Source organism: Mus caroli, unplaced genomic scaffold, assembly GCF_978045245.1.
Source record: "Mus caroli unplaced genomic scaffold, Mus_caroli_1 scaffold_3, whole genome shotgun sequence".
Lineage (NCBI taxonomy): Eukaryota > Metazoa > Chordata > Mammalia > Rodentia > Muridae > Mus > Mus caroli.
Window position 1 is genome coordinate 15,250,823 of NW_028227258.1, and position 23,756 is coordinate 15,274,578.

Genomic DNA, 23,756 nt, shown 5'->3' on the forward strand with positions numbered 1-23,756 from the left:
CACTTTTATTTTAGCACACCTGAGTTATGTGTGGGACAGTGAAACAAATACAACAGGAAATATACAGCATGTCAAGGAGGCAGGCTTTAAAACCATGCTATAGAAAAGAGAAGACTGGGAGGACGCCCGATTTAAGAAGCTTTGGATACTGATTAATGGATATGCAAATATAGTATTCTCCAATGGATTTGGCAAGGATTTTGTTTTTCATTTCCAGTCTTTTAAAGTAGACAGCTGATTTTCAGAGCACATAAAATTTAAATACCAACAGTAGAATTCAGCAGAGTGATAAAGGTGCCTGCAACAAAACTGACCACCCAAGGTAATGTTGGACAGCAAGGCTAGAATCCTCATCCTGCAAAGCAGGCAGAGGGGGAACTGCAAAGTGGGGTTCGTGGGTAACCTTAGCTTCTACTTGCTACTTAATTCACAAAGTTAGAGGCCTTTACAGATAACCCACACCCTTTAATTTTCTGCTATGTAATAGGATTATAAGGCCACAATATTCCTTTGGGGGAAACCCTTTAATGATTTTAATATCACTTACTTGTTCTTTTGAAGTGTAAAGTGTCTTAACTGGATTATGATTACAAATCAGTTTTAAAATACACAATTGCTCCTATATTAAAATTATTTATACTATTTATATCTAATATTCAAAGAATTTACTAGTAAGTGCTACAGTAGGCATCAGTCTGACATGCTTATTAATTGATCCCATAGGTATAATTATAGGTCATGACAAGAGTCTATTCTGTCTCACCAAATCAGGAACACTGCATTTACAGAACAAAAAAACATAGTGCAGACACCCAAGGGCCATGCTAGCTCTTCAACTAGCTGTCGCAGCTCAGACATGAATCCTCACTGTGTGAGCAGACGTCAGATCCCAATCGTCATCAGAAGGTGCTAGTGGAGGTTGTCAGACGCCTTCCAATGTAGATCCCCTAGCCAATGGCCAGCAGTTGAGACAGTAACAGAGATGGAAGGAAAACCTTCAGAAAGTATGCTGAGAAAATGCCCCCTTTCTTCATAACACTTGTGTTTCTCATGCTGAGAGTAGCTGTGCGCTTCGGGTGTTTAAAAAGGAACTCCTTGGGGGGGAATATTTTCTGGCCGACTTGACCAATCCCATATCCAATTTGAGTTTTTCTTCAAGATACTTTCAACTTCTCTTCTTCTCTCAATATAATCTTCCTCAGACAGAGTTCTGTTTTTCTCGCCAAAGCTGTGGGTGTCTCTTTCAGCTCTGTTGGTATCTCGTGGTGTCTGGGAGCGAGCTGGGCTGTCACAGTGAGAGCTCTTGAAGCTACTTCATCCAGATTCATGCTGGGCATCCAACAGTATTTTTTCCATGTCGCCATTATAAATAGAGACAGAGGCTGGAACGCTGCTCCCATTGCCATTGCTGAAGTGCAGTTCTACCCAGGAGCCCTGCAGGTTCTCCTCCCTGCTCTGCAACATGGTGGCTCGGCAAAGGAGCCCAAGCCCAACTGCACAGGCCTGGGAGGCAGTCACCAAGAGGTAGCAGGGGCAGCCTGCGACGCTCAGTTCTCTCAAGAACTTTTTAAATATCTAAAAGGAAGAAGCACTATGAAATCAGAAAAATCAAGAAAACAAATTCAAAAAAACATATGAAAACCAATATTACCAAGTGGACTTCATGTTAGTGAGCCAAAGATTAGTTAATATAAAAATAGTATCTCTAGAGGACCACATTAATCACTGGAAAAAAAGTGTCAAGTTTTTTTATTACATATTTTCTTCTTTACATTTCAAATACTATCCAGAAAGTCCCCATATATCCTCCCCCACCCTGCTCCCCTCCCCACTCACTCCCAATTCTTGGCCCTGGCGTTCCCCTGTACTGGGGCATATAAATTTTGCATGACCAAGGGGCCTCTCTCCCAATGATGGCTGACTAGGCCATCTTCTGCTACATATGCAGCTAGAGACACGAGCTCTGAGGGTACTGGTTACTTCATATTGTTGTTCCACCTATAGGGTTGCAGACACCTTCAGCTCCTTGGGTACTTTCTCTAGGTCCTCCATTGGGGGCCCTGTGTTCCATCCAATTGATGACTGTGAGCATCCACTTTTGTATTTGCCAGGCACTGGCTTAGCCTCACAAGTGACAGCTAAGCTATATCAGGGTCCTTTTATGTGTCAAGTTTTGATGAAACTCTCTGGGGGAGGAAGAGTTGTACGTGCCAAGTATAAAAACCATGCACACTGCTTACAGGGATATGTGTATGTGTGTGAATATATGTGCATTTGTGTTCCATAATCTGTGAAGAAAGATACTCACTAGATCTAGAAATGATGGTAGATGCCTGTAATCCCAGTACTTTAGGAGGCTGAGGCAAGAGGATCTCAAGCTTGAAACCAGTGTGGGCTACATGGTAAGACATCATCTCAAAATATCAAATAAACAAACAAGCTGTCTATTAGTTTTCAGAATTAAAACCAGAAGGCTGGAGAGATGCCTCTGCAGTTTAGAGCACTGGGCTGCTCCTCCAGAGGTCCAGGGTTCATCTGCAGCACTCCTGTGAGACTCATAGCCTTATGTGACCCTAGGTTAGGGAATACAACCTCCTCTTCTCTCCTCTGTGGGCACTATGCACATGTCCTGCACAGACATTCATGTAGGCAAAGCATTGATACACATGAGATTTTAAAATTAAGAAATAAATGTAAAAATCTCTAAATATTCAACAGTGAGGACCTCCACAGTGAGGATGTGAGACACTCACTTGATCAGCCCTTCCACTGACCTGGTTACTTTCTGTTGCTGTAACGAAACATGGACTAAAACTTACAGGGAAGAAGGGCTTGCTTGGCTTACATATCCAGTCCCAGTCTATCAATGGAAGAACCCAGGGCAGGAACCATGAAGAAACGCTACTTACTGCCTTGCTCATTCTGACTTGTTCAGCTGGCCAACCCTGAGCCACCTACCCATGAGTGACACCATCCCCAGTGGACAGGGCCCTCCCCCATTTGTCATCAGTCAAGAAAATGCCCTCAATGACATCAAAGACAAGCTCAAGGGCCAATCTGATAGAGGAAACTCTTCAGTTGAGGCCTCCTCTTCCCGGGAGACACAAGTTTGTATCAAGATGACAAAAAAAAATCTTACCAGCATAAACATAACTGAAGGAAATACATTAAACCTATTTCAAACACATAATACCAAGTAAGAAAAATCACAGAAGGGCAGATGAGGTGTTACATACTGTACATAAATTAAAATATAAATGATTCTATATTTGTTTGTGAATGTAATTAAGTAAGAAACACACTAAACTCTTCATGGAGATGCTTAGATGGAGACAAGAAGGCAGTTTAAGCTAATGGCATTGGAGTTTTTTAAAGATTTATTTTGTTTTGAAATTATGTGGTGTGGGAGGGGTTATAAGCACTAGAGGTCAGGTGTCAACAAAGGCCAGAAGAGGATGTCTGATCCCTTGAAGCTGGAGTTGGAGAAGTTGGACATCACATGATAGAGGAGCTGAGATCTGAACGCTGGTCCTCTGTGAGAGCAGCAAAGGCTCTTAACTGCTGATCCACCCATAATGAGATTGGTTGTGTTTCCTTGACTGAAACAGTGATGTTTTAACTCTGCATGTTGGTTCAGTGCAAAATGGTTGTTGTAATTTTTAGGTTTTCAATGAAAGCATGGTTTTTCATTTTTAAAATTACATATTAGTCTTTATATGTAAACTGTCTATTGACACATTCAGACATACACAGGCACTGATATTGGGTCATCCGTCATGACCCAAATATAACAGCTTAGCTATATTAATTTTGAGTTGCTCTCAGATTCACAAAAATAATACACACATTTATTGAACTATAAATGGCCACAGCAGATAGCATATATTTTCTTATTTATCCTTCATCTCCTTACCACAGGCAGACCTTAGGCTATATTTCCACTTCATCAATGAGAGAACTAAAGATCAGAGATACAAAATGACTTGCCCAAGATTAAACTAAGACCACAAACTGTGTTGCTGACAACCACAATCTGCATAATTACAAACATTGTGCTCATGCCATGACTATCTAATCCATTCCACAAGTCAACACCTTCATCTACCTGACATAAGCAAAATCCTGAGTGCTAACAACACTCTCATTGTCAAAACACCTTTAGCTTTTAGAAATATGTATTTTTATAAATAATCACAAATAATTAATAGGTCAAAGTTTTAAGAATAGTTATTTAGTATCTTTAAAATCGAGTTTTCAGAATAATTATATCCTTTGGAATATTTTATTGAGATTGACTCTGTGTGTGTGTGTGGGTGTGGGTGTGTGTGTGTGTGGGTGTGTGTGTGTGTGTGTGTGTGCATATGTGTGTGCAAGCATGTGGGCAAATAAATATAATGGTTAAAAGGCATCTTTCAGAAACAGGTTCTTTACCTCTGCCCATGTGGGTCTCAGGAACCAAAGTCAGGACATCAGGCATGACAGCAAGTACCCTTGCTGCCTGAGCCAGCTTGCCAATCACTTGAGGATAAACAGGATCCAACATTGAAATATTAGTAACATATCTGCCTTGTATTTGGTACTCAATAGAGTGTTACTAGCTTTTATGTATCATAGATATTTTACAGTTCAGAGAGTTTAAGGCTTAATGAAAAACCCAAAATTTCTATACTACAAGAGAATTCTAACTTCCATACTGAATATACAACCACAAAACAGCTAGGACCTCAGTTTCAAACATATTGACAAAAGCATTCTCTCTTTTCATTAGAGGAACATAGAAGCTTACAGTAGCTTAACTGCATTTTTACTCAACACTTTAATTGTAAGGCAATTAACTTTTTAGGCTACTCTGACATCTATCTAGTAGAATCATCATAGACATTCAAAATATATAAAATACACACTTGTATTTTAAGTAAAAGACTAATAACTTAATCACTAATTTTTTTGTTTTCTCAGCTAATTGTTTTGTTGTTGCTGATGCTGCTGGCATTGTTATTTGAAAAAGAGTTTTACTAAGTATGTCACCCTGGCTAGCCTTGAACTTTCTGTGTAGACCAGGCTGGCCTGAAACAGAGGTCCACCTACCTCTGCCTCTCCAGTGCTGGAATTAGAGGGTTGTACCACCACACCTAACTGTCTGAGGTTGTAAATACTATAGGTTGTTTATCAACTCAAGATAGCAAGAAACATCACTTAAGGTTTCTATACTTCACTCCGTTGACCTGGGTGACTGGGTAAACTATTAAATAAAATGTGCATGGTTTTCAAGTAGAGCAGCAGATTTTGCTCTTTATCCTAAGATTAGTAAAAAGACATTAGTGGTTGAAAGAAAAGGAGTAACTCAGTGAAAAAAATTGTTTAAGTTTGGAAGGGTTTTATAATTATGAGGTAACTGGAAGGCCTTGATGGCCTATTTCCTAAGACTAAGGAAATATTGTTAATTTTTCTTTAGACGCATGAATGGTATTACAGTAATATTTAACAAGAAAGTTCATACCATCTAATGGATAAGATGAAAGGGAATGTTATGACACCTGTGCATAAGCAGACCCTTGGATGGAGGCAAGAGTGTTATAGAAAAGAATAAAGAAATGACAAGGGCGACCTTGGAAAATTTCCATTAGATTCCAAGAAAATGGGAATATGGGGGCAGAGACCACATCAGAAGTGCTACCAGGCACTGCCAGAAGGGGGCAGTCAAAGCATCACACAGGCAAAGCAGGAGAGGGTTCTTAAGGAAATACTGCAGGTAAAGTTAAAACATTGAAGCAGTACCTGGTTCATGGGTAAATTCTCAACACACTGTCTTACAGTGATGACTGAGATGAAAACAGTGTAGAAAAATTACTGCTGGAAGAAGCAAAAACAAAAATAGCTCTTGGACACAATGGTAGAAGGGGCCATGTTTGAGTGATCCAGGGTAAATGGAGATTCATAGGCACTGAGGCTGTAATTGCTAACCTTGTTTTCAAAGTTTTGACCTCTAAGGGAAGGAAGGAGATGAGAAGAGAGTCAGGGTTGTGAGGGTGACTAGCAGCAGTATCTGTGGTTGTTACAATGAGGGAGCTGAGGTTCCATTCAGGAGGTCCTGGCTTACATATTCAAGTGCTGGTAGGGATTCTGTAGGAAAGGGGAACAAATGAAAAGATAAGTACATACATTCGACAGTAGTAAAGGCAGAATTCAAGGCACTGGGAAAGGCCTGATTGCTGACAACAGAGGACATTTTTATTGCCCCAGGAGAGGAGAAGCGAGAGGGTCAAGTGTATGCAGGATGGGAAGGGCCTTTCCATGCTCCCTTCCCCAGAAATGAACAGAACCGTTGTCTGGCCTGAGCAGGACCCCAGCACCTAGGAGACTAGGCAGGAGGATTACACTGTCAGGGCCAGCCTAAGCCAGAGAGACGCTGTCTCCAAAGCAGACAAATAAATAGAGAAAAAAGAAATACTCATACAAAGCAACTGTATGCCCCTCCCCAGTACCCTCTCCCACCTGTCCCTCTGTCTGTCCATCCCTAATTCTCTCATCCCATTGCTCTCATTCTTACATTTAGACCTGTGTCACACATGCTTCATCTATATTTACAGAGAGAGACAGAAACAAAGGTCACCACTGGCTAACTCTGAGTGTCTGAGGGACTGGCGGCTCTCATCCCTCTGCATTTCTGTGCTATTTGGGTATTTTAATGGCCATACATTGAATCCATTAAGTGAGTAAAGTATTTGTCTTAAAATCCAACAATGATGTCAGCCAGAAACATGATGTGCATGTGGACATGTATACACACATCATCTAAGACACATCCATGTCATACAAACCTATACACAGACAGAAACTGAAAACACAAGCAGTAGAGAAAGCTACAAATTCAAAGTCAACACCTCCTCCCACCCTTTCTTCTCCAGCATTCCCACAGACTCTGCCAGCAGCCAACAAGCACACATATAGTGGAGAGTCAGAAAAAGGACCAGAATTCAGTTCTCAGTGATCCAGGGTGGGAAGTAACCGTGGGAAGCTACAGGGTCTATAGCTATGCTGATTTCTCCACGGGCTTCTGAGTGCACCAGGCACACAAGTGTTCCGTGGACATATATGCAGGCAAAACACTCAAATACAGATTTTTTTAAAATAATCTTTCTACAGCGTATAACGTACAGATACTCTTGACTGCTATTGTTCCCTATTAATATAGAGTAAAATCCTCACAAATAATTCAACTTTTAGTTTTTGTCTATAATGGCATTAAATAGCAAAAAAAAAAAAAAAAAAATACTGTCACAGGCCAAATGGTAGACAACAGAAGAAACCACAGTTTGTCTTATCTCCTTTTAACAGGGTGGATGTGCACCCATCCACTCCACCCCCGTTCTTCCTGTAAGTTTTCTTTTCTTTCAGTTGGGACTGGAACCGATGGCCTAACACACTTGGAAAATTCTACCCACTGAGCTCCAGCCTCAGAATTTCCTCCTGATTTTTTTTTACTTATATAACTGACCTAAAACCTGCAGAGAGGTTCCAGAGAGCGTGAGACTCCTTTCGTTCTTGCATGACAGCAGCAGAGCAAATGTCAACAGCTGCGTCTCCTGTAACTATTCTTTCCTTCTTCACTAACACAAGCTCTGTCTTGTCCAAGACAACAATACGTACTGTTAAAGACAAGACCTACCATTCTCTCACAAATGCTCTTAGTTTTTTAACAGAGCACATTGCATTTATTAGATCAAACTGCCATTGTGAGGACCTAAATGGCCCAGTTCTCACTAATGATGTGAAAATGAAAGTTTACGAGCTGGGGTTATGGAATGCTTGATTTAAAGGAGAAAGGGACACTGAGCTGGTGTGTACTTTTGCCTCTCCCCTTCATTTCCTTTCTAATTTGAGAACGTATGTGCGATGCATAGAAGTTCCGGAGGCATCTTGGAACTCCAAAATGAAAGTTACATGATAAGAACTGTAAAACAGGATCTATCGGACAGTGGTTTGGTCCCCAGGATAAAGGAAGTGGGGAAAAGAAAAAGGATGGAGGAACAAGAAAGAAAAACAAAGACAGCAGGATGATGGGTTTGAAGCCGTCTTTGGATACCTGAAGCCAGTCTAGGTCACATGAGGCCTTTTCTCAGAAAACAGAAACTAAATTAGCTAAGTGTAGTGTGTGGGTGTGGTGGTGGGGGTGAGGGCTCATGCCTTTATCACACAGCTAAGAGTTGGAAGGTTGAGGCACTGCCAGACAGTAGGTACTTGTGGAGCGCCGCTATCTCGTAAACATCCTGTGCTGAGTCATTTCCTCAGTACTATCTCGTAAACATCCTGTGCTGGAAATCCCCGCCCCGGGCAGCTCCGCCTCAGGGATGGGGCAATCAGTGTTGAGCCAATCATGGCTTGCCACGTCCGAGGCAGGGAGAATTTCTTATAAAAGGGAGGGGCTCGGATTGCCTGGGGTCTCCGGTTGTGAAGCTTATGCTCTCCCTCTCAAGACGCATAAAGCTTGCTGCAGAAGAACCCTATTGTGTGTGGTGTCCTTATTCGCGGGCGAATTAGAGAACACTCACATCTGGTGCCGAAAACCCGGGAAAACAAAGAACATCGTGAGCACCGTCGGAGATCCCTCGGTGACGGGGAGGGTCCAGAACTGCAGGAACTACGTCTCGGAAAGGTATGCCTGAATTTTACCTGACCCTTTCGCACTCCCTTCAACTAACTGGGCCGTGGGAGGGATTGCCCGAGGCTTTAATTATCGTCTTCGTGGCTTTGGTTGTATGGTTCCTAGCCCGAAAGAAAGGGCAAAAGGTTTTAGAAGCTATGCAGGAAGGTATGTCAGAATCCGAGCGTAGTGAGAGGATGGGTGTGCGCACAAAAACCGTAAAAAAGGCAAAAAAGGGAAGTGAAAAAGGACCTCCCGGGAGAAATAGAAAGGGAGAGAAGGGGAGCAGCAGGCCCGGGTTATATCCGACCCGAGAACTGGCTGCCCTCCACCTAAGAGATACCTCGGATTCTTCTGAAACCGAGGATAGTAAGCTGACCTCGGAGGAAGAGGGCGAGTTAGAAGAAGAAGCAGTTAGATATAAAGGAGAAAGGTATCACCCAGATGAAGGCGGGCGACCTGAGTCAAGTAAGCCCGCGTCCGGTGTCTTCTCTAAGGATAGGAGATTGTTGGCTGCCGCCATTCCCTCCGCTCCCCCACCTTATGAGGCCCGGTCATCCACAACTTCCTTTTTTCCCCAAAGGATCCTCCGCAAGCTACACTTAGCGTTTCCTGTTTATGAACAGGAAGGGGGGAGAATCTACGCTCCTGTAGACTATAGTCAGATAAAAGATCTTGCAGAATCAGTAAGAAAATATGGTCCCAATGCTAATTTTACTATTATGATTCTTGAAAGAATGGCACAAACTGCCATGACACCTAGTGATTGGCAAATGGTGGTTAAGGCCGCCTTGCCTACCATGGGACAATACATAGAATGGAAAGCCTTGTGGCATGAGGCAGCCCAGTCCCAGGCCAGGGCCAACGCAATAGCCCTTACGCAAGAGCAGCGGGATTGGACATTTGACCTTTTAACAGGCCAAGGCCCGTGGGCCGCAGATCAAATTAATTACCATTGGGGGGCGTACGCCCAGATTTCCAGCACAGCCATACGGGCCTGGAAGTCACTTAATCACAAGGGAGAAACCACCAATCAGCTTACAAAAATTGTTCAAGGGCCCCAGGAGCCCTTTGCCGACTTCGTCGCACGCATGGTGGAGGCGGCAGGAAAAATCTTTGGGGACCCAGAGGGGATAGGACCCTTTATTGAGCAACTGATTTTTGAACAAGCCACCCAGGAATGCAGGAATGCCATTGCTCCTAGAAAATCAAAAGGGTTGCAAGAATGGCTAAGAGTGTGTAGAGAGCTTGGAGGTCCACTTAGCAATACTGGCCTCGCGGCCGCCATCATGTTAGCACAAAAGCATCCTCCACAAAAGAAGACCGGTGAACGGACCTGTTTTAATTGCGGTAAGCCTGGACATTTCAAAAGAGATTGCAAAGCCCCAGACAAGAAAGGGGGGGTCTTGACCCTCTGCACGAGGTGTGGTAAAGGGTACCATAGAGCAGATCAATGTCGCTCAGTGCGAGATATACAGGGAAGGCTTTTGCCTCCATTAAATGTTCCTGCTCCCAATGTGTCAAAAAACGGGTCATTGGGCCCACGGTCCCAGGGCCCTCAAAGATATGGGAACCGGTTTGTCAGAACATCCGGGATGGCGGAAGAAGCGACCCAGGAAGACCCACAAGGGTGGACCTGCGTGCCGCCTCCGACCTCCTACTAATGCCCCAAATGAGTATCCAACCAGTACCTATAGAGCCAATGTCACCTTTGCCCCCTGGGACCATGGGCCTTATCCTCGGACGAGGATCACTCACCTTACGGGGCCTAGTGGTCCATCCTGGGGTTGTTGACCATCTACACTCCCCCGAAATACAGGTCTTATGTTCCAGCCCCAGGGGCGTGTTTTCCATCAGTGCAGGAGATAGGATAGCTCAATTGCTGCTCCTCCCCGACACCCTCTGGGAGGGCTCCCCAGGCCCCAGTCCCAAAACGATGGGGTCGTCAGGAACTGATTCAGCCTACCTTGTTGTATCCCTGAATGAAAGGCCCAAACTCTGCCTCGAAGTAAATGGAAAAAGGTTTGAAGGTATTCTTGATACCGGGGCAGACAAAAGCATTATATCCACGCACTGGTGGCCAAAAGCTTGGCCCACTACAAAATCGTCCCGCTCTCTACAAGGTCTGGGATATCATTCATGCCCTGCCATAAGCTCAATGAGTTTGACCTGGAAGGCTCCTGAGGGACAAAAGGGTAAATTCGAACCTTATGTGCTCCAGCTCCCAGTAAACCTTTGGGGGAGAGACATTATGCAACATTTGGGCCTAACCCTGTCCAATGAAAAAATCGTGTCGGAGGAAGGGTTGAACAAGGCAAAAAACATGATGCTATAATTTCACATATGCCGCTAATCTTTCTAAGAGTTTGTCCCAACAGCTGCTATATAATTGGACGTCTGATTTTGATCAAACCCTCCAGAAACTTAGATTGGCCATCGTCTAAATCAATTCCACCAGACTTGACCTCTCCTTGACCGAAGGCTTTTCGTCATGGATTTCTTCTGCTGTTTCTTATTTTAAGGAATGGGTGGGGGTGGGTTTGTTTGGAATTCTCCTTTGCTTCGTATCGGTATCTAGCTTATGGTTAATTTGCAAATTATATAAGAAAAATAATAGAGACAAAATCATGATATCCCAGGCGCTTGCTGCCTTGGAGCAGGGGCAATCTGCACAGGTATGGTTGGCGGCGCTTAAACAAAATCGATTTGCACCACTGGTCGCTGGCTGCCCGCGCTTTAGCGGGTGAGCTTCAGCAGCCCTAGAGGATTGTAGAGCAATGCATCGCACAGGTGGTCCCCCCGTCCCACCTGGGGAATATGCCGTCTAGTGGGGGTTTCCTGCCCTAGTCTTCCCCTCCTCGAAAAAATGGCAGAGGGACAGGTCGGAGCAACTTCGGGTCCCACTCAAGCCTAGTTGTTGCTTGCGGACATAGTTCTTACATCTCTGAGTAAGAGGATTCGGCCAATGTTCCCGTCCTCTCATACTGGGTGTCCAGTTGGTTTTATTAGACAAAAAAGGGGGAGATGTGGAGCGCCGCTATCTCGTAAACATCCTGTGCTGAGTCATTTCCTCAGTACTATCTCGTAAACATCCTGTGCTGGAAATCCCCGCCCCGGGCAGCTCCGCCTCAGGGATGGGGCAATCAGTGTTGAGCCAATCATGGCTTGCCACGTCCGAGGCAGGGAGAATTTCTTATAAAAGGGAGGGGCTCGGATTGCCTGGGGTCTCCGGTTGTGAAGCTTATGCTCTCCCTCTCAAGACGCATAAAGCTTGCTGCAGAAGAACCCTATTGTGTGTGGTGTCCTTATTCGCGGGCGAATTAGAGAACACTCACAGGTACTCAGGAGTGAATGAATGTATAACCGGGTAGGAACCTTGTCTTTCTTCTCCATTGTCTTTCTGAAATGCTCTTATATACCTTCCCAGAGGATGGGAGATACTTTCTAAATATGCCTCAGATGACCACCAGCCACCACAGGGACTGAACTCTTCAGCACCTACTCAATGCCTGACACACAGTAGGTCCTCAACAGTGAGTCAAAGTATAATAGGGTAGGGGACAATAAAGACAATCCCATTCAGCAAAGATTGGCTAGGTGTCTACCCAAGCCATAGGTAGCCTTTGACCCCAGACCCAATACAGGAAATCCGGGCCAATGATTCTATAGTGTCAGTTCTGTTTCCTTTTAAGGAACTTTTTGTCCATGCTTTCCTGAGGAACTTTTGTTTGTGCGATTCTGTCACAGACACTCACTGAGGTGCTGTGGGAGGGAATCAGGGTGAGATGAGCTGCAGCCCAGGAGGGCTCCCGTTCTGGTAAGAACTTCCACTGATGCTCTGATGCTGGCTTGGTGCTTAGTGAGCCGCCAGGATTGCTGTCAGGAGAGTCTCAGCCGCGGCTCCACCCAGTGGTGAATCCTCGGCCACTCCGCAGGGGTCGCTGTTCCCAAGAGAACCTCTGCAGCGGCTCCACCCAGTGGTGGATCCTCGGGCTCCCTGCAGGGGTCGCTGTTCCCATGAGAACCTCTGCAGCGGCTCCACCCAGTGGTGGATCCTCGGGCTCCCTGCAGGGGTCGCTGTTCCCATGAGAACCTCTGCAGCGGCTCCACCCAGTGGTGGATCCTCGGGCTCCCTGCAGGGGTCGCTGTTCCCATGAGAACCTCTGCAGCGGCTCCACCCAGTGGTGGATCCTCGGGCTCCCTGCAGGGGTCGCTGTTCCCATGAGAACCTCTGCAGCGGCTCCACCCAGTGGTGGATCCTCGGGCTCCCTGCAGGGGTCGCTGTTCCCGCGAGGACACCCCGCCCCCACCCCACGCCATCGGTGAGGCCACGCCCCCCTCCCGGCCGGCTGTTTTCCGCCGCGGTTGCACAGTCGCGGGGCGGCGGGGCGGGGCGGGGCGGCGGGGCGGGGCGGGGCGGGGCGTTCCTCCGGACGCGACCTCGGTCCCCGTGGCTCGCAGCTGCTCGGCGACGCGACAGGCCCAGCGTGTGAGCGGCGAGGCGCGCGCTCGCGGGCGCCCGCCCTCTTCCCTCCCCTCCTCCCCGCCAGGAAACGACAGCTGCGCGGGGCTGGCGCCGCCTCCCGCCACCTACCACGTCCGCCCCGCCGTCGCCGTCGCCCGGCGCCCCAGCCCGGCCGCGGCGCTCCCCGCCTCCCCGCTAGCGCAGCCGGCGGCTCTGCCCGGCTGCCGCCCGGCATGAACATCATGGATTTCAACGTGAAGAAGCTGGCGGCCGACGCGGGCACCTTCCTCAGCCGGGCCGTGCAGGTACGGCGGCGGCGGCGGTTGAGGCCGGGCGGGGTGGTGGCTCCGGGGAGAGCGAGCGGAGGGCGGGTCGGGGATGGCGTCGCCCTGGTACCCAGGCCTGCCGATGGGCGCGGCCTGGCGCCCCTGCCCCGCTGGCCGTTTCCGCCTCGCTCGCCCGGCCGCCGCCGCCCCGCGCCCCGGGAGGGGAGTCGGGACGCGGCCCAGGGCGTCCTCCGTCCGGGACACCTTGGGTTCACCCCGGGGCGGAGGCCTCGGTGCCCCAGCCGGCGAGGCAGGGCTCGCCGAGCACCTTGGCGCCACCCCCACCCTCCGCTGCGCTCGCTCTCGCCCTCCGGGCCGCGTCCGACCCAGAAGGGAGTTTCCTTTTCCTGCCCCTCAACGCAGAGGAGCTGCCAGCTCAGTTCCCACCAGCCCTCGCTGCTGCCCCTGGAAGGATTGTCCCAGAGCTTAGCAGCCCGTGGGGGAGATGGAGATTGCCTGTCCCTGTCGGTGCCCCAGCTTCACCAAGGACGCAGGACACCTGGGATTAGGGGTGCCCTGACGCGTTCCCCAGATGGGCTATAATAGAGCAGGGGTGAGAGGAGGACGCGATTCACGTTGTTGTGTCCCTGGTCACATTGGAGGGGACGGGGCACGCTTGGCTTCAGGCACACTTGGAAGGGGAAAGTTCACTGCGTCTCCTTATTCTGTGATCAAGGAAGTGTCAGCAATAGGGAACTTGGTCAGATTTTTACAGTCAACACCCACATTATGCAAACTCAGTTAAATCTCGGAGCAGATGTAAATTTCACAACGTGGCTTGTAAACAGTCTGGTATTGAAGTTAGTGACATAGGGTAGGCAGCAGCCCTCCGTTCCGTAAAGAGAAAACAAAAGTAATTTCCCATGTGCCAGAAACCCACCGAACTATAAATCTCACGTGTGCTGCTTTATTTCTTGATTCATTTCATTTTACTGGCACTGTGAATATCATATTGCGTTATTCTAGGCAAAAGAATCAGACAGTTCCCCAGAGTAATGACTGCCTATCTTACGAAAAATAGTATGACGAGCAGTTTACTGTGCGTTGAACGTACTAGCTGCAGCCCATCTCTGTCACTTTGCCAGAGAGGCATTGTTCGCCCTCCCTTAAAAAGGAAGCAGTCTCAGAGAGGGTAAATAAACTGGCTTGACTTGCTTGGCTAGCATACAACCAAAGTTGCCCTCTGACCCACTACTTACTATACTAGAAGCTGAGTTTTCCCTCAGAATGATCATCACGGGGTTAAGATATGTAAAATAGCAATATGATGTGGCCCCAAGAGAACTTAAAGATCATTTGGTAAAATCTGAACGCGCTTACCAACAGTGAGTAACTCTTAGAGATGGGAAATTACACCTCGCTTTTGATTCCCTGGACTAGTGCACTGTGTGAGAAGCTCATAGCCATACACTTCCCTTAATCCTCCTTCCTCCCCAGAAATGTGTGATTCAATAATTGGGGGATGAGATGAGGTGTCTTTAGACCTAACATTAACTCAGTAGAGGACCAGAGGCTGTGGTAACTTTTGTTTAGTGTTGCTTACCTGTTACTCCAGGTATTTAATGTGACACTATATAATCCACAGTTTAATACAATTATGTGTCTCAGTCAGACACAAAATACATAAGAATTCAATCTAAATTATTGAAAGACTCAATTTTAGAAAGTAAAACTAGAAATTTTCATAAAAATTGTACTTCCCCAATGAATTTTAGTTTCTAATTGTTTCTGGTGCTTTTTTTACCGAAAAGGTTTTTAAGTTGTATCCTAACGTGTGAGCTGGCAAATAATTCTCTCTTCAGTCTTTTTCAGTTCTATACTCCATGTTTATTATCAGTGATTAAAATAAAATCAGAAGAGTGTTTCTCCTCCCAGCCCAGCAGCGTAGAGCGCATGAGCAAACAAGGCAGTGGAAGCGGATAGGGTACTTACTCGGAGAGGTGGCGGTGGTCATGCTATGGTGCCAGGAGACTTGGGCTTTCCATTCTAATGGCACGAGGCACCAAGAGACCTTCGTGAAGTAACGGAAACACAAGTGCTTGTGGGGGGTTGCAGTTTGGTTGGTTTTTATTTTGGAAGAAAGCTATTCCAGACAAACAAGTTGAGAGTACTGGGGAAGCCAGGTGGAAAAGAGCTATGTCCCCAAGACCAGCTAAGTATTTGTGACTTGGTTGACTGTGTCAGATTAGCCCTGGAGTAGGAGAAAAACCTGTGAAAAATGACGCTGGATTGTGACTTCAAACATTTATTAAGAAGGGAATGAGACCTGAGGTTTTAAATGTGTCCTTTTATGTTGTCTGCTAACATCACATGCTGAAAAGTTATGGTTATACCAGTTTGAGGCTCACTCTACAGTTTTTCAGAAGAACAGACCAAGTAATTGAAAGCAGATTAGCAGAGTGTTGGTAGTTGTTGAAGCTGAATCATAAGTAAGGGTTTATGAAGATTCATTATACTGCTAGTGTTTTCCACTATACTGCTAGTTTTTTGTTTGACACATTCCACGGTATTTTTCAAGCAAATTTACAAGGAAAGCAGGGTGTTTCTAAGTTACACCGTGAAATCCAGAATGCTGGAATATTAGTTTTCAATAAAGCACTGTTTTCTTATTCTAGCATTTTGTCAATAACTGAGTTACTGCTCTGAGCTATGGTGATATCTGTAGAGTGCCAAAGTGCCAAGTTCCATGCCAAGAGTAGTTTAAGAGCTGTGCAGTGACTCTTTATAAGCAAGAGTAGTAAAAAACAACAACAACAACAAAAAAGCAAGAGTAGTAGAGAGAAGTAAGCTTTCTCATTTCTAAGTAATTTCCTTTCAAAGAAAATTGTACTTTAAAAAAGTGGGCCATTCTCTGGTCACCTTCCATAGATACATACATACATTATGCTCAGGCATTTTATTAGAAATTATCCTTTTGTTTTAAGTGGAAACATGAGATCAAAACTATTCAAATATATAAATAGGTAGATAAGTCTTGGTACTTTAAAAGTGTTAGGGTAGAATGTATATAGGGGACTGACTTTCTTTAAAAGTGTTAGGGTAGAATGTATATAGGGGACTGACTTTCTTTAAAAGTGTTAGGGTAGAATGTATATAGGGGACTGACTTTCTTTAAAAGTGTTAGGGTAGAATGTATATAGGGGACTGACTTTCTTTAAAAGTGTTAGGGTAGAATGTATATAGGGGACTGACTTTCTTTAAAAGTGTTAGGGTAGAATGTATATAGGGACTGACTTTCTTTAAAAGTGTTAGGGTAGAATGTATATAGGGACTGACTTTCTTTAAAAGTGTTAGGGTAGAATGTATATAGGGGACTGACTTTCTTTAAAAGTGTTAGGGTAGAATGTATATAGGGACTGACTTTCTTTAAAAGTGTTAGGGTAGAATGTATATAGGGACTGACTTTCTTTAAAAGTGTTAGGGTAGAATGTATATAGGGACTGACTTTCTTTAAAAGTGTTAGGGTAGAATGTATATAGGGACTGACTTTCTTTAAAAGTGTTAGGGTAGAATGTATATAGGGACTGACTTTCTTTAAAAGTGTTAGGGTAGAATGTATATAGGGACTGACTTTCTTTAAAAGTGTTAGGGTAGAATGTATATAGGGACTGACTTTCTTTAAAAGTGTTAGGGTAGAATGTATATAGGGACTGACTTTCTTTAAAAGTGTTAGGGTAGAATGTATATAGGGGACTGACTTTCTTTAAAAGTGTTAGGGTAGAATGTATATAGGGACTGACTTTCTTTAAAAGTGTTAGTGTAGAATGTATATAGGGACTGACTTTCTTTAAAAGTGTTAGGGTAGAATGTATATAGGGGACTGACTTTCTTTAAAAGTGTTAGGGTAGAATGTATATAGGGACTGACTTTCTTTAAAAGTGTTAGGGTAGAATGTATATAGGGGACTGACTTTCTTTAAAAGTGTTAGGGTAGAATGTATATAGGGACTGACTTTCTTTAAAAGTGTTAGTGTAGAATGTATATAGGGACTGACTTTCTTTAAAAGTGTTAGGGTAGAATGTATATAGGGGACTGACTTTCTTTAAAAGTGTTAGGGTAGAATGTATATAGGGACTGACTTTCTTTAAAAGTGTTAGGGTAGAATGTATATAGGGGACTGACTTTCTTTAAAAGTGTTAGGGTAGAATGTATATAGGGACTGACTTTCTTTAAAAGTGTTAGAGTAGAATGTATATAGGGACTGACTTTCTTTAAAAGTGTTAGGGTAGAATGTATATAGGGACTGACTTTCTTTAAAAGTGTTAGGGTAGAATGTATATAGGGACTGACTTTCTTTAAAAGTGTTAGGGTAGAATGTATATAGGGACTGACTTTCTTTAAAAGTGTTAGGGTAGAATGTATATAGGGACTGACTTTCTTTAAAAGTGTTAGGGTAGAATGTATATAGGGGACTGACTTTCTTTAAAAGTGTTAGGGTAGAATGTATATAGGGACTGACTTTCTTTAAAAGTGTTAGGGTAGAATGTATATAGGGACTGACTTTCTTTAAAAGTGTTAGGGTAGAATGTATATAGGGACTGACTTTCTTTAAAAGTGTTAGGGTAGAATGTATATAGGGACTGACTTTCTTTAAAAGTGTTAGGGTAGAATGTATATAGGGGACTGACTTTCTTTAAAAGTGTTAGGGTAGAATGTATATAGGGGACTGACTTTCTTTAAAAGTGTTAGGGTAGAATGTATATAGGGACTGACTTTCTTTAAAAGTGTTAGGGTAGAATGTATATAGGGACTGACTTTCTTTAAAAGTGTTAGGGTAGAATGTATATAGGGACTGACTTTCTTTAAAAGTGTTAGGATAGAATGTATATAGGGACTGACTTTTACTAAGTCATCGGTGCCTAGTATAATGCTCTCAACTCAAAGACAATCCCTTTCTTAAAGCAGTGTTTGGCCAGTATATAAAGAATTAAACGTTCAGTCCTTGTGCCATTTTACTGTGCTGCAGATGAAATAGTGTGAAAAACTTGGCATGCAGTTATGCTTTTGGAGAAGTTAGGCCCCCAAATATAAGGTCATGGGAAATAATCCTATTTTATACAAGTTTACAATTTAGTAAAGAAGTTTAATTACTTCTAGTTAGAAATATAATACTAGCAGTGTACCGCATACCTGCCCCAGCCCCAGCTTCCATTGTTTTTTAATCCAAGATAGCAATTAAGCCATCATTTACTTTGGTAATTAACGTGAGTATCCTGTGAAATGCACAGATTGGTGTACAGTGCTGTAAAATACACCACACAGAGAAGCACGGCATGGCTGTATTTGGATTATGGTAGTAAAATAAAAACATAACCTCTTGAGGTCAGCGTAAGTCAAACAAGTAATTATTCAATCCCAGTACTTGACGCTTTAGCCATTGTGTTAATCATCCCAGTCCTCCAGTTATTCATCACGAGAGTTATTGTTCTTACCTGTAAGGTTTTGAAAAATGTCTGATAAAAGAAAATGTATAGCTTAGTATATGGAATTTTCAACACAAACTAAGCCCTGACATTAGAGAATTCAGAAGCATGGCAAAGATGCATTCTCTACTGGGGGTGGGGGGGAGCATTTTAGAAATAAGCTGGGCACGGTGCATATGCCACAGTGCCTGAACTCAGGAAAAGAAGGCAAGAAAATCGAGTTGGATTTCCTGGTGTCCATACCTCAGCTGTCTGCCTCTCAGTAGTCAGAACACTAATAAACTGCTAAACTCTGAGCAGTAACAAGGCCATGTGTGCTGAACTGTGGCATAGGTGTGAGTATGGTGAGAGCAGGAAATGAGTGTGAACATAGGTAGAGCTGTTCCTGTTTCTTGAGTACGTACCCCGCCCTCCAGAACGGAAAGTTTCCTTTTGTCCGTGAGGAGTTTGCTGTTCTGTCTTTGAGGGTTTGTTTGTTTTGTTCATTGTCTTCTGAACTAAAATCCACCTGCTCACTTTGGTGGGTTCCTACCGCTTCCGACCCTGCTGTGTCCGTGCCTGTTCTTGATTGCTTTCTGCTGCTGTGATAAACACCATAATCCAGACCAACATGGGAAAGAAGGGCTTACTAATCTTACAGCTCACAGTCTACCAGCCACTAAGGTTCCAGTCATTAGAAATACTGTCACAAAGCTTTCCTGAATCCTAATTTGTCTCAATAAACTCAGTGGCTATATCTTGAGTTACTTCCATAAACATGTTTTAATAGTTTCTAATCTGTACCTTTAAATCTAATATCACTAAATATGTTAGATATAACTGACATTTCACATACTAAAAAGGGGGCCTGTATTTTCATAATTCTTAGTAGTACATTTCAGTTAGTTCTATCCTTTTAACAGAGACCAAATCTTATTAGAAAAGTACCTCACACAAAAATTAATGATGTTGATTTTTGTGTTATCTATTCTTTAAAAGTCTGTTCTTAGATATAATAGAGATCTCTTTATGGAAATTGATGTTTAATATGCATAAAAGTGGCAATAGTGAGCCTGTGGAAAGAGCAACTGGCAGTCATCAGAAGGAACACTGTGTGCCCCCCACACCCTCCGCACTTACCTCTGCACAGCTCATTTCAGACGAGCTGCTCTTATTCACGGTGCCGCTCTCCATCCCAGGCTGGAACCCCTGCTCCTTCAGGCTCATTCTTCCCCAGTGAAGGTGTCTGTAACTTCCTGATTCCTCCTCTTCCAAATAATTATTCTTCTGGACTTAGATTTATTATTATGTCACACAGAAAGAAATCAAACCACCTACGTTGGTCTTCTGTTGAGCATCTTTAAACCTTTGCATCCTTATTCTCAAATTGTTTACATCTTGTTTCTTCCCTCTAAAAATGTTAGATTCTTAAAAACAAAGTCTTGGCCTGCTCTGTTAGGAAGCTGAGTGCTTACCCTGGTCCTAGCACATATATCGGTGCTTAACATTGTTGAGGGCCAGGGACATGGCTCAGCCAGTGAAGCACTTGTCAGCAAGCCGATGTTTGAGTTCTGTCACCATGCCCTCCGTGTCCTGGGAGAGAACATGCTTGTAGGCTGTCTTCTGGCTTCCTGCCACTTGTATGCATGTACACATGCACATATGCACACCGAATTAAATGTAATTTTACATTTTTAAAGAAAAAGTATTTGTTGAAGGAGTGACTAGATAAAGGAAAAATGGCATATATTTTAAAGCTAAGAGAAAATTTTCTTGACCCTCTTTTAAGATAATGATCACCTAAGTGTGTTTCCTTTCCCTCTGTGCTTTCTGAGTGTTACCTAACTGTTGGAGGGAAAGTTCTGATACACACTTTCTGAGTGTTAGCTCACCGTTGGAGGTAGTTTGAACATGTAAAGTGCTAATACATGCCTCTCCAAAAGGTCTGCTGCTTAGAATCCTGAAGAATGAATAAGGACTTCCTGGCTCTGTCCTAAGGACGAGGACACAGTTTACTTGGCTGACCTTGTGATCAGGGTTTGCCATTCTTGCCGCCCAGTCCTTAGTTACGGTGCACTGTGCAGGGCCTATGCACAGAAGTTGGCAGGTTTAGGAGTCTTACAGCAATAGCTTTGGAACTGCTCTTCAAAGTTTATCCACTGAGGTGACCTCTGGCCTGAGAAGGATTTTTGGAAATGGCTAGGAGAGCCATTCAGCTAAGAGTGCTGATAATCCTTTGGAAGTATTAAGCCAAGAAGAAAGAGCTCCAAAGAGATGGATGTAAAACTCAGAGCAATAAAGCAAAAGAAAGGAGAGAAAGGGAAGGAAAGGGTGAGGCAAACATGCTTCAGTTAGCTAACCATTGAGTTTGTTTTCCTACATTAAGGAGAAACGCCGTTCATTCTAGAGGAAAACTGCATATGATGTAGAGCCTTGGATATCCCATCTGTTGTTTATCTGAAAGCATCCAGAAGGCTCCATTTGATCAGAAACCTTTTTCCTCTATTATGTAGACATGGCTGCCTTTCCTCAGCCACTAACACAGCCTGTATAATCAAAGTGGGTATGTTGAATGTATCCAACTACATTTTCTGGTCTTCAAAGAAAACACCTACATTTTGGGACTGGAGAGGTACCTCAGCGAATATAGATGCATACACTCTTGCAGACAGAGGACCTGAGTTCAGTACTCAACACCCATGTTTGGTGGCTGAGAACTCTCACTAATCCAACTTCAGAACTCCAGTGCCCTCTTCTGGACTCTGTGTGCACCTACACTCTTCATGCTCACACACACACACGCACACACACACTTAAATTCTTTTTTAAAAATAAATCTTATAAAAAATACTTCTGCTGTATGAATAATGCAGCAGAAAGTGGCCTATAAACACTGTTGGAGTAGACCCTGAGGAAGCAACCCACATGATTTACTCCAGGGATCCCATAAATGTGACACTTGGGGGTAGTTAAACTTACAAGTAATACCTAAGTCATAGAAGAATTAAAATATTTCAAATTTGAATAATAATTACCAGGCTCTAAGTAGAGAGATTTATTTCTGTAGACAGTCTTATTTAATCCTCAAAACATTTGTTGTTTGGGAAGCTGAGACAGGGAAAAGTCAAAACCACTCTGAGCTACACAGTAAAACCTCATCTCAAAAGAACGTATTCATGATGTCACTTTTATGATACAAAAGGAAAAAATACTGAGAAACTTGCCCGTGTCAGTTACCATACAGTCAGTATCCAAAGTCAGAGTCAGCCAATCCAAGTCTTAGTCGTTGTTAGGAATACTTACACACTATGCAGTTTATCAGAGGACAGTGTGAATTCTGTGGTGGGAGGATGGATAAATGACACAGGCACAAAACAACACTAATAAGCAGTAACTTACACAAACCTGGAGTGATTTACATGATTTACATGGCTGCAATCGTTTGGATTTGATTTTTATTCTTTGTCAGTTTCCTATGTATTTGAAGTGTGTTTATATACTTATATTCTTATTTTAAATATTCACAGTTCACAGAAGAAAAGCTTGGCCAGGCAGAGAAGACAGAACTGGATGCTCACCTGGAAAACCTACTTAGCAAAGCTGAATGTACCAAAATATGGACAGAAAAAATAATGAAACAGACCGAAGTGCTGTTGCAGCCCAATCCAAGTGAGACCCTCCTCTTCTCTCCTGCCTTACGTGTTGCTAGCCAATGGTTTTCAGGTTGAAAATAGTGTATTCTGTGTCTCCAGGGTCTTTTTTGTGGCTTTTATGTATGTGATTTAGGTTATAAGAGATGATGAACACAACACGTCTATATACCTCCTAACAGATTTATAATTAATGTCATATAGGCCTGTTTAGAGAACAGACATTTTAAGTTTGATATTTTCCTATAAGTTACTCAACTTGATTTTCAGACAAGCACAAAGTGTTGAGGATCATTCAGTCAGTAGCCTTGCACATGAGGTGTGCTCGAATTGTTACAGAGAGGGATCGCTAGGTGAGCTTCTTGGGCAACACAGCGAGCGAGCGAGCGAGCGAGCTGGAGCCTCAGCTGGAACCAAATGTATTGACATCTAGGCTTTTTCCCCCATTATTCATTTATTCATTTTACATCCAATTGCAGCCCCCTTCCTCCCAGTCCCCACCTCACACAGCCCATCCCCATTCCTCCTCCCCTCTCCTCTGATAAGGGGAAGCCCTCCCCCACACACACCATAGCAACCCACCCTGGCACATCAAGTCACTGCAGCACTAGGTGTATCCTCTTCGATTGAGGCTAGACAAGGCAGCCCAATTAGGGGAACAAGACCCACAGGCAGAAAACCGACTCAGGGACAGTGCCACGCCCCCTCAATTGTTGGGGGACCCACATGAAGACCAAGCTGCACATATGTGCAGGGGGTGGGGGAGGCCTATGTTCAGCCTGTGTGTGTTCTTTGCTTGGCAGTTCAGTCTCTGGGAGCCTTGTACAGTCTGTTACTTGACTCTGTGCCCCAGCGTAAGGGATGCTAGGGCAAGAAGCCTGGAGTGGGTGGTGGGGGAGGAGGGATGGGATAGGGGGTTTCAGAAAAGGAGACCTGGAAAGGGGAAAGCATTATGTAAATAAAGAAAAATATAAAATAAAAAAAATAAACAAAGGGCAAGGCGACCATGCATGTTTTTCTTTCCCCAATGCTATTGTGAGCACATTGCAAAATTCCATTGTCTTAAACTTCAGGCATTATAAAAATACTAATAATTGTGTGCCACTATAGTTAAACTCTTATAACCTTTAAAAGTTAACTGTGTAAGCCTTGAGTAAGGCTTCTCGTCGTTGGACACCACAGACGCAGTGCAGTGTCTTTGCTCAGTAACTAACATTTAAGTTATACACAACTATACTTTAACACTACTACTGCTTCTTTTTCTACTCA

At 44.0% G+C, this 23,756-nt stretch overlaps 1 protein-coding gene and 1 pseudogene across 5 annotated transcripts in view; one reads left to right on the forward strand and one right to left on the reverse strand.

Annotated features, from left to right (window-relative positions):
• Nucleotides 1–899: 899 nt before the first annotated feature.
• LOC110291990 (BCL2/adenovirus E1B 19 kDa protein-interacting protein 3 pseudogene) lies at nt 900–1,578 on the reverse strand (annotated as a pseudogene).
• An 11,543-nt stretch (nt 1,579–13,121) lies between these two features.
• The window catches only part of Sh3glb1 (SH3 domain containing GRB2 like, endophilin B1), a 36,610-nt gene continuing 25,975 nt past the window's right edge, over nt 13,122–23,756 (forward strand). For 4 of the 5 annotated variants that reach the window (XM_085835460.1, XM_085835458.1, XM_085835457.1 and 1 more), the window contains exons 1-2: nt 13,122–13,414; nt 22,365–22,506. In XM_085835460.1, coding sequence (XP_085691586.1) covers nt 13,343–13,414; nt 22,365–22,506 — 214 coding nt within the window. In that variant the 5' untranslated portion in view covers nt 13,122–13,342. The remainder of the gene's footprint in view (nt 13,415–22,364; nt 22,507–23,756) is intronic. The other variant, XM_021157540.3, reaches the window with a different exon arrangement.